At 43.7% G+C, this 11,477-nt stretch overlaps 1 protein-coding gene across 3 annotated transcripts in view; it reads right to left on the bottom strand.

Moving 5' to 3' along the window:
• The window catches only part of RIN3 (Ras and Rab interactor 3), a 58,433-nt gene continuing 50,105 nt past the window's right edge, over positions 3,150 to 11,477 (bottom strand). For all 3 annotated transcript variants that reach the window (XM_021403899.1, XM_021403900.1, XM_021403901.1), the window contains 3 exons: positions 8,145 to 8,276; positions 5,585 to 5,748; positions 3,150 to 4,355 (listed from right to left, as the gene is read on the bottom strand). In XM_021403899.1, the coding sequence (XP_021259574.1) occupies positions 4,047 to 4,355; positions 5,585 to 5,748; positions 8,145 to 8,276 (605 nt within the window). In that variant the 3' untranslated portion in view covers positions 3,150 to 4,046. The remainder of the gene's footprint in view (positions 4,356 to 5,584; positions 5,749 to 8,144; positions 8,277 to 11,477) is intronic.

Here is an 11,477-nt window from a genome sequence, read left to right as displayed (position 1 = left end):
ACCCAAGAGCATTAGCACTTTCAGCTGTGAATGAGAGCACAGTTAGAGTCAGAATGGGTGGGGCAAGGTAAAAAGCTGTGAAACACAGCTTTACTGAATCAAGAAATTTAAGTTTATGCCTTGAGGGTATTGAAAATTCAGATACTTGTTTTTTTGATGTAGCTTGCTGCTTTTCAATTGTAAAACTTGAAATGGACGAGATCTATAAATAAGAGGTTGTGAAATTCTGGAGTGCCTTAATGTGTTGCAGGTGTTCTCTTGAAGACAGAAAGCAAGCCAAACAGGACAGCATTCAGGCAGGCTTTTTGTCTCTTGGTTTGTCATGTCTAGAATATAGAGGGAAATGTCTTCCAGATTCTTCACAAATACTCTACATCACTCTACAGCTGAGAGACTCCAGCTATGCTGAGTGGACTTCAACAAGTTTTGTTAAATGAAAAACCAACTGCTGGTACAGTTTTGTTCTCATTCTCCTGCAGACACTTGGAGCTGTGAGGATGCAAAGCTGAAATGTGGAGATGTGTATCCAGAGTGCAGTCACACAGGAAACAATTCCACAGAATGAAAAGATGTACAACCTTCACCTGCATTGATCAATACAGTTATTTTAAGGCCTCCAAGTAGCATCATGTTGGCTTAGCGCCTGTATGGCAGGCTATTTTGGGATGGTGGTAGAACCTGATTAGAAGATGATTTTAGGATTGTGCAAGGTCAGTCTTAAGAGTAGTTTGTGGTGCATTGTGAGAGCACGTACACCCTTACTCTTCCTTCAGGCACACACTTGCACAGGCTACAATTCCTAGAACACTGGGATGTAGAAATAACTACTTCAAAATAAGCAAGGCTGCTGGTTCCCAGCAAGTTGTCAGCATCTACCAGAACAGGTCAGAGTGTGTTGTCCAGAAAATCTTCCTGTGCAGAATAGTTGTGTTTAGCCCTGACCTTGGGAAGAGTACCAGGAGGGAATCTGGTGAGACAAGTGGGGTCTTACACTGGCTGAGGACAAGGAACACATTTTTCACAGTGCGTGTGGTTGAAATACTAGAGCAGGCCACTGAGGGGCTGCGCAATCTGCCATCCTGAGTCACTCCTGATGGAAAATAGTCCTGTGCAAAGTACTTGTCAAAGTACAGTTTGGTGAATGATGCATGCTGATGCCCCAAGCTCCTGAATTCAGCAGGGAAACTGCCTTTAGTTTCTACGACTTTCATCTTAGGTTATACTTGACCTGGCCGTGTAATTTTTTTCAGTGAATTATTGACAGATTTCATCACTGGGCACTGTGTGGCGTTAAGCCAGCTCTGGGCGCAAAGTGGCCACTTGGGCTTTTTGTTTTTTTTGTTCTTGAGAGCTGTTGCTAGGTTCAGCAGGTGTCCTCTCACACTAGGATCCTTTGCCTATGCATAGTTGAGTGACTGTTGCACAACCTTCCCATGGAAATAAGTGTTTGAGGAGACCTTGGCCAGATTACACAACTGTACTTGGTCAAAGTCTCCTGAAACACTTGTCTGCTGACTTCTCATGTGAGGTCCAGGGCATGAGTCATGGTGTGACCATCTTGACTAATCAGGGAAGGCCACAGATATCCAGACTGACTGTACCTCTTTACCTGGTTGGTCTGTAGCATGAGGAAACCCCATGACAAAGCCAATGAACGAAGTCCCGAGGAGTATTTAAAAGTGGTAATTTCATTTGTGACATTTTTTTTTCTCACTGCCTGAAATGTCAGACACCAGCTCAAAGCCAAGAGATCCCAGGTACCAGCAGTCAGAGGGAGGACATGCTGGCCTTCCCTACATGATACGCTCAACCAGGCCATGTGCCCCATGGCTTCTGAGGGAGACCCTCTTCAGCTCTGAGCTCCAGCATGGGGATTTCCATCCAGGCAGCTCGCTGCCAGGCACAGTAACTTGTGTTAAAGAGATTAATCCCTTGAATTCAGGGGAGAGGGGAGTAGTCCATGGAAGTCTGCAAATCTACTTAGACCTTTTAAGCTGTAATCCCAGTAAAACTGCCCTCCTCTCCTGGAGTTCTGATTTCAGGACCAGATCCTGTTTGCCTTACAGTGGTTTGGCACCAGCAGGCTTTCCTTGTGCTTGGCCACCCAGTCATGCAAACTGTGGTGCACCCTTGCCCCAGGGCCTGGGGCTGATGGCCTCCCCAAGGCATTGCCAGGTGCCTAGGGCTCTTCCTTGCATAACTCTGTTGCTCATTCCTGTCTGGTGCCAAGTCCAGTCTCTCCCCAGAAATATCCAGCAGAAGATCAGTCCTAGCTTAATTCCTTGGGGTTCAGCACCAGGACCCTGCAGGTGGGCAGCCCTGAGGCACGGCGGGGATGCTGACAGCAGTACATGAGTAGAAATGACCAAATAACCACAACTGTGGAGTCAATTCTGTGCCTGCATTACACGCCACTAGCTCTGCATGTGATGGCGTCAAAACCGAGACTGCTGCTATTCACTGTTCCTCATTCTTTGTTGTCATCCCTTCCCAGAAACATACGCATGCAGCCCAGGCTGGCAGATGCACAGATGGTCTGGCATCGTGATGCACATTTGGCCATTGCACGCTACTTCTTGTGCACATAGACATGACATTTCAAGCCGCAGAGACTGAGAGCATGACCAGCCACGTGCAATGTCATTTTCCCTTTGGAGGTTCTGGGGTAGGGCAGGGACCTCAGGCAACTTGGTCCAGCATATCCCAGTTCTGTTTCTGGATGTTAATGGGAGGAAACAACAGCAGCTTTGAGCAAAACCCACAGTAAAACACGACCACCTTTCTAGTCAGGGCTTTGCTAGGCCTGATCCCATGTTGTCTCACTGCAGTGGAGGCTACACTGGCAGTGGAATCTTGTCTGAAGGAAGGCACCCAGAAGGCAAGGATCTGTTTTGCAATTAAGGCTCCACTGTCATTATCCAATCCTGAAAATCTGCTTGCTAATTTCAGAAAATGCATTTTTCCAGTGTTTTAGTTTATTTTGTGGGAATTCAGGTTGTGGGGAAATTTAAGTCTGCAGTGACTGAATGACTGAAAGCAGAGGTAGAGAAAGAGGAGAATTAGCAAATTCTATCTCAAATGCCTGAACTGATTGAAGTAACAACCTGGTGGGATTTGCAGATATGAAAACACTAGAGAAAAATCACATCTGGATAAAAAGGGACCAGTATTTTATTCTTGCTTTTTGACTTCCAAATTTTAACCTACTTTGCTACATTGGGAAAATTATTAAGTTCTTTACAAATTCTTATTTTAAAACAATTGCACCATATCACACATAGAAATAAATATACAATTAAACAGACACTATCATACAACTAACGTCATTTAAACAGCTGTACATGTAACATTGATGGTGAACACTTTCAATCTTCAAGAAAAATACATTGATGAAAATGCCTATGTCACCTGAATTTAGTGACAAATTAATGGCAGAAAATATTTTCTTTGTCAGTGTATGGGATCCTCTTGCACAGCTGGTAAATATTTGGATTTTAAAGGCAATTTCGTGTTGTAGACAGCAAGACAGAGATGGAGTTCTGCTGTAGGTGGCAATCCTGTGCCACTGAATACATCAGCCAAGACTTGATTTAATCAAACTGGGTTAACAGATGTTAGGTATAAATGCAGTCTTACCTCCAAACAGCACTGAGGTGTGTGCAGACCCTTCAAAAGCCTTGTGCACTGAGGTGATTCACACCTGCTACCATTTATTATGGAGTAAATGTCCACTTTTCCACAAGATCTCTGAGATCATTCTCCTCTGTCCATTTACATTCTGCGACGTTGGCTGTTGCCAGCAGGAGGTTCTGTGGTTTGACACTTCAAGTTTTCCAAAAGATAATGTTTTCCTGAATGCTCCTTTTTTGAACTTCACTGAGAAATGCCCTATATTCAGACAGCATCTACAACTAGTGGATGTGCCCTGTGGCGAAGACCAAGCTGCAGTGACCTTCTAAGATCTGCAGCTACCAGAGGATCTCACAAAATAAGCTATCCAGCCCTTCCAAGGTGACAGAAAACTCAACAAAAGAGCAGCATGGCCCTTAGGAAAAGTCAGACTCTCTAACAATTGGAACTGGTGGATTTTTGTGCTCTATTGGTTTATAAATAAAATGGAAATCTTTTTTGGTTTCACTCTTCAGCAGTGAGGCTTTGATACGGTGAGGGAGGGCCTCTTTGTCCAGCTGCAGCCACTGGCCATCAACATAAACAAAAAGTCCATAGATCTTGGGTTGGGAGACTTCAAACTTTTCAGCACACTGCTGGCACAGCTGCTCAGTCGTGGTGTCGTTCCTTGAGGCAAGTGTCCTTGACTGAGCACCAATCTCCAGGAAGGTAATGGAGATGAAGTCCTGAAGAGAAACATGAGGATAGATCTTGCAGCTAACACAGTGAATTTAGGACCAAAAGAGGCAAAATTAAGCCCCAAATCTCAAGCTAAACAGTGCTTCTAAACACTACCAAATATCCAGCCATCCTTCAATGTGCATGTTTGAGAGTGTGTCCTCCAAACTTCCTTTCATCAGGAAGGAAACAGCAGATGTTGTGCTGAGGAGGCTGATTTACTTGTACCGTTTCAGGCAGTAAGGAGTGTTGGGATGACTTTCCTTGTGTTGAACCTATGAGGAACAGAATCTAGAGAGCCTTTAGCCAGGGAGGGCTGTATCTGTGAAGTTCAAAAAATTCCCAGCAATTTCTATCTGAATATACTCAGGTTCTCCAGAAGAAGTGAGAAAGCTGCAGACTGTTTGACTGTTTAAATCCTACATATTTGCCAAATGTATGGACTCCAAGCTGCTTTTGTAGAGTATAACTGCAGATCAGTAAGGCAGCCAGTGGGGGGTGTAAGGCACACCAAATATGCCAAGAAGCTAGTTACATCCACCAGATTGGGCTTGCATATTTCCCATCATTCAGAGGGATGGAAAGCAATACTTCCACTGCTGGAAGCTGTGGGAATCTTCTGAAGAAAGTGTGGCATTTGCTTGCTGAGCTATTGTGCTCCATGGTAAGTAGTTGCTATGAGCTACTGCCAGAGAAGCACTCAGAGATGGATGGATATTTGTTGTGTCCCATCATTCATGTGTTCTGAGAACATTAGGGACAGCTTTGACTGCAGTATAGAAAGGATAATAAACATCGTGCTTCTACGTGGCTATTTGGACCATGTCTCCCACTCAGAAATCATTCCCCTGGTTTTCACCTTAGTGTTCACAACGTTCAGTTTTGCGTTGTGAAGTCTCTGCAGAACTGAGAGGTGGCCTTTGCTGCCTCTCTGTGGGTACAGATTTGATCGCAGGCCATGGGGCTGACAGGGCAGTATGGTTCCGTCTCCTGTCTCACCACAGCTGGAGGATCAGAGCACCCAGCCACTGGTGCATGGGGACACCTTCATGGACCCACACACAGTGTGTGCCTCACAGCTAACAAGCCATTGCTGGGCCTGTATATTATGAACTCTCTTTTTTAATAGTGATTTGAGTTGGTTTTGTCTTAAAATACTTATCGTATTTAAAATGAGTAAGTACGGACAGAGCCCATCCATCTCCCAGGCTGTTTCCCTCCCAGTAACACAAGATACCTGCACCGACGAGCGGGAAGCCCGGGCCTTGTTCAGAGTCCTCCGCCGCTCCCAGCGATGAATGGAGTCCTGCACCTCCACGCTCAGCTGCCGTGTGACGGTGATTTTGTCGTAGTTCTTGATGTGCTCCAGGGCCCCATACGTGGTGGTTAAATAATAGGAGCCTGCAAAAGGAAAAGGTCTTGCATGAACATCACACCTGCAAGGCTGTTCATTTCCATTTCCATCCTCCCTGTGCCCATGCAGAAGCAACTGTTCAATGCTTGCACTGCCAGTGCCTCGCCTCAGGGAGTGCGGGGGCTTCTGGTGTTAGTGCAAGAGAAAGGAAACCTAATGACCACAGTGTTTTCCATCCCGCTCTCCTTCACGGCAGCGTCAGCTGCCCAGGTTACTGAGGTGGCAGGTGCCCCAGGAGGCACTACAGACTGAAGGAAAGCTACTACAAAAGCTTGTCACAAACAAAGCCATACAGCCATCTTTGATGACAGATAGTTTATTCTTTGGGGCACGCCTATCTCCTTGATATGCTCAACAGGGCCAGTGCAGTAAATCTGTAATATGGACTCCTGGGCATTCCCCATAACACAAGGAAATAGTGACAATCCCAGCGTGTTCCATAGAAGAAGTACAAGGCTTGTATTTCTCCCCCGACTTCAGCTACCCTGAAGGAATGTTTAAAGCCCAGGTCCTCTTGTGGGGTCAGTGATGTTGAAAGAAGTCTTGCACCTCCAAGGACAAGTCACAGTGGGCAGAAACCCAGATGTCTGGCTGAGACAAATGCCTGGATTCTTTAAAGTTAAGTGGGATAAATCTTGGTAGATCAGAGACAGAGGTGATGAAGCAGTAAAAGCCTGCAGATAGGCCCAAAAGTAAGAGGCCTCAGGGAGCCACTGTTGCTCATGTCACCTATTGGCCCTATGCTCGACCAGGGCCAACGCCCTTGCCTTTCTGCAGCCTCCTGCTGCTTCTCCCCTCATCCCAGCTGTAAGAGAACAGGGACAAACAGAAGTTGCCCATAAGCTGGGCGGCATATTAATGTTTTGTAATAACTGCGGCTGCCTCTGGATGGCGCTGGCACACCACCCAACCAGTAGTCAGCATCGCCGTTCTTACTAAAATCCTTTCAAAAGTAAATTTTTATTGTGGAAGCCAGACTGAAGTGATTTTGTGTATTAGTCTGACAGCTTCCTCCCTTCTGCTTTCCTTTTATTTACTTTTATTTCTGTGCCCAAATCACCTGTTATCACTTAAAATTGAAAGGCACAAATTGAGTTTTAGAATTTTGGCACTGCACTTCATGATCTCTGAGCTGTCTTCACTGAGCTCCTCTTTCTTTTTCCATCCCTTGTATCTGCATTTACTCTCAGTCTCCCTTCTGAAGTGATTATCCAGCCAGTGTGATCTGGAACTTCCCTACCGATTTTTCCCTTCGGCTGCAGTATACATTTCACATAGTCTTTGCATCTTTGACTTGAAAGAACTTCCAGTAAGCTCTGCCTTTGATTTCCTGAGCTCCTCTGTCCTGCTGACTTCACTAACCAGCTTGGTAGCGTGCCCTTTGGAAATGAAGAACCTGTGGGCAGTGCAGTTACCAAAAACAGCTCATTATGTCAGCTAAGTGCTATGCTTAGGCTAACATTTTTTTCTGCTAACAATTTTTTCCAGCAGGAACATCAGTCTGTGCAGAAATCCCTCACTAATGCAATTGTATTGCTACTGCTCCTTCTCTTACTACTTACTTAGCTCCCCTCTGCACCATGCTGGGTATGCCTGCTCTTCAGCTACAGATTTACACTTCTGTTTAATATAAATCAAATTAGTCTGCTCTTGTTTGTCCAGGACTCCTTTCTACTATTCAGTACTTACCAAAACAAATTCTAAAACAAAACCCTTTTTATTGTTTTAGTGACTACTTGGTGAAAAATGATCTGTAGTTCTAATTAAGAGTACATAACCCTGTCTGTTAGTAGCATTTGCTTCCCAGGCTGTATTTGAGAAGCGAAAGGCCCACAGTTCACTGCGATATTTACCCCTCTAATAGCAGAGCTCTTTATCCACAACAAAAACTGATATTTCTCTCTAAACTTACTGTCCCTTCTCTGCCTCACTGTGGTGTTCAGCCAGAGAACACAGTCAAAGGAGCCACTCTACTCACATACAAGGTATGAGAATCAAGTATGGCCCAAGGCATACAGTGCTGTGTAAGAACTGTTCACTTTTCTCAGTGGAATAAATAAAAGTCAAATAATGGATTGCAGAAGTTGAGTTTTAGGCAAAGACCTTTTGACTTCTCAGCCTTTCAGCCACAGAACACTAGATGTCCCTGTTTAGGTTACTAATCCATCAGATCTCATTTGTGCTGGGCCCCTGTTTTTCCAGTTGGTGTCAGAGGTCACTGCACTGAAGTGTTTAACAGTCAATTTAAAGCTTCAGATTTGGAAGGCTTGGCCAAAGCTTATCCACAACATCTAGCCAGAGCCTTGCTGCCCTCTCAAACATTAAAGTAGGGTAAATAATGATTTACAAAGAGAATACCCAAGGAGCAAACACAGTACTCTACCTTCACCTAGCTGCAGAGCAGGGTCCATGAGCTCCATCATATACTCTACATTGAGAAGGACTTCAGTCAGGTTGCTGCGGGCCAACACATACATGAGCACGGGGAGGAAGTCATCTGCACCATATGGCTTCCCTGAGCAAAGAGAAATACAGAGTGGTCCCAATAAACTCACCAGAAAGGCACATCCCAATACAACAGTGACAGCTTATCAGGCAGCACATCTTTGAATTTCACTTAAATTATCTCAAGAGTTAAAGATCAAAATCACTAGCAAAGAAAAAATGCTGAAAAATGGAAAGTTAGTTCACTTAAAAAAGGAAGTCCTAAAAACACTGTCTCAAATTCCTTTTTTTTTTTTTTTAAACTTTTCGGTCCAACATGTAGAGCAAGACTAAGAGAATAAATACTCTTAACGCATGTATTCAAATTTTTCACACAGCAAATCATTGGACTATGTGTTCTATGCTAAAAGTCTCCCAAGAATTAGAAACTAAAAGGAAGTTTCTTTCCAGCCATAGTGTCTAGCTGGGAAAACAAAACCCCCTTCACACTGACTAGACTAGTTTTTGGTCTTGGTGCTCAACAAGTGCAACAGAAACAGATCCACATGGGCTCAAGATTCCCTGTACTTCAAACAACAAAGTCAAGGAAGTGACTTTATAAGTAATCAGTAAAAGCTCTGAGGACAAAAAAGCACACGTTAGTTGTTGTAATTGTAAATAATTACTACTTAAAATAGAACCCATGCAGAAGATTTACCACATAAACTGCAAAGAACACGAGGACAACTTTCCTTATTTGAAAGATACTTTCATGTAAATATGATGATGATGCTTTCATTAGCTACCAACATGTCACAAATTTATCATGGGCATCATGTAATACCAAATTTCTTAACAAGCCTGTTTTCCCAGCAGTCGGGGTTGATGACTCTTCTTAACCTAAATCCTACTTTCATTCTGAATGTTCTCCCTCAGACTGTGGGCAGTTTTCCTCATCTGAAGTGTTGGTTTCATCAATTTGGAACAGACTAGATGTGTCTCATTTGAGAACTGCTTGCCTTATTTCAAAGAATAAAAACACTTGTTGGTGTAGCTGCAGTGAAGTTATGCTCTGGCCATTTTTGGCCCCTAGTTCACATGACCTTCCATGGTGGGGAATGAATTCTTGTTTCTCAAATGTTCCCACTGACTTATTTAAAATCTTTGCCATGAGTCACCTTTCCATTTTTGTCATTCATAGCTGATGCAGATTTTCTACTGGCAAGGAAATATATTCTTCTGAAGTCTCAAATAAACATGAGCTTAACCTCCAATTAAAAAAAAAAAAAGGGTGGCTTTAAAGTAAACCCAGTAATATATCTAGTGAACAGAAAGTTGATCCAGTTAAAACAAAGTGTTGGAGGTTGAGAGATTCTCAGATCTGTAATATCTGTAATTCAATCTGTTTCTAACAGACTGCACACGCCACAGCACAATTTATTTAATGAAAGCTGGATTAACTCTTTCAGTTCTGTTCGCTCTATTATGGCTATCTTCAGTTAAACAACATGGCCCCAAGCCTTCATCTTAAACTATGAAAGGTCTCTGTTGTTTCATTAACATCTGGAGGGACATTTTGTTTGCCTGTTGTTGTTTTGGCTTCTGTATCTGAGAGCCTCAGCTCAGTAAAGTGTCCAGTTCACTACTGTCACATACTGACACAATAGAAGCAGCTCAGTATTACAGCTATTTAATATTGTGTAGCAAAAAAAAAAAAAAAAAAAAAAAAAAAGGTAGCTCAACTGAGGCATGACAGCATACTAAAAAACTGCACTGAGAAAAGCTCTGTTTTCCTTTTGAGCTAAGGAAATGAAATGCCAGCAGATAATTCTCTACAGACACAGTGTAAAGAAAGTTGAAATACCAAAGAGTATACATGGCTCTTTTTTTCCCCCCTGCTTTAAAACCTTTTTCTTACTGATCTGGCAGTTACTGATGAGTGGTGTGGCTCTGGTACTCCTAATTTCCTGAAAGCCAGGAGAGGATTTCAGTGTAGTGCCCACAAGCAGAACTTTATCTTCCCTACTATTTCTTTTCCATGACCAATCCATGCTGTGCCTACTACATCTAAAGAAGTTGCCAGTTCACAACATGAATTCCTATCTACCGGGAAAAACAAACAAACAGAAAACTGCTACCTTGTTGTTTTTGTTAGTTTGATTGTTTTTAAAGTCACTGAAAGAGATCAACAAACATCCAACAGACTGGTTGTCAACCAATGCTGAGCTGAAACAGCAAGTTGGAATCTACCAATTTGGTTTCCCCAGCCACCAACTTTTACTGTCAGCAGAAATGACAGTTAGAGAACACTTTTCAAGAATGTCTACAGAATCTCTCTCTCTCTCTTTTGTTGGCTAAGAACGGGTTCTGTATACAAGCAGGCACTGAGTCCATTATTTTCCACTGCCTTCTCATTTAAGGATGTCTGAATGCAGTAATAAAAAGAATCCTATTTCCTCATACATTTTATGTTCATAAACTGCATAAATTAGTAGACTTCATTTTAATCCATGTCTGTTTGTTTGAAGCCTGATTCTTAAATTTGTCTGTAGCTAAAGTTGAAATCAGCAAAAGCTATAGGAATCAACAAGAGAGAAGCAGAGTTGCCATCAGGATCTAATTCTGAATCCATGCATTGCCACAAACTTCTGGTGTTGCCTTGGGCAGGTCAGGCCTTCTCCTTGAAGGTGCTGCAATGACCCCCTGCCACCGACTGTGTGTGGAGACAAGGCTGGGTGTTCTCCTGGCTTTAGATGTCACAATAGGCACAGGCTGTAGCTTGGACATGCTCAGCAGGCAGACTGAGGACAGCCCGGAGATGCTCTGTATCTCAGCCCCTTCATGGGGATACAGGTGCTGTCAGCAGCTCTAATATGACCAGAAGCAGGAGGCACAAAGATGCATTGAACAACCCTCATGATAACAACCCAAGCAGCAGTTGCTCTTCAGTGTCCTGCAGCCCACCTGTCCCCAGCACTAGGCCAGCGGTGTGTTGGCACTGCTGGCCCTAACCACTGCCCACCCTGGGGTTGCAGCAAGGCTGCTCTCTGCAGGCTCTGCTTTCAAGTCTGAGTCAGAGTCAAGCCTCCAGTCTTGCATGCCCAGCTCAGTCTGTGGTCTCACAGAGCAGTAAGTTTGTAGGTGACAGAGTTATATCTAGCTCTGACCCTGCTACTGGTCTCAGTGGCACTGGGATTGAGCTTGCTTGTTCAAGGTGGTGTCGTCCTACTTCAGATAGGACTTGCTTGTTTTTTTTCTCCCATCTTTCCTGCAGGATCAGGAAACATTTATT

This window comes from Numida meleagris, chromosome 6 (genome assembly GCF_002078875.1).
Source record: "Numida meleagris isolate 19003 breed g44 Domestic line chromosome 6, NumMel1.0, whole genome shotgun sequence".
NCBI classification, from domain to species: domain Eukaryota; kingdom Metazoa; phylum Chordata; class Aves; order Galliformes; family Numididae; genus Numida; species Numida meleagris.
Note: the sequence above shows the minus strand (reverse complement) of the source record. Positions and strands in the feature narration are given on the sequence as shown.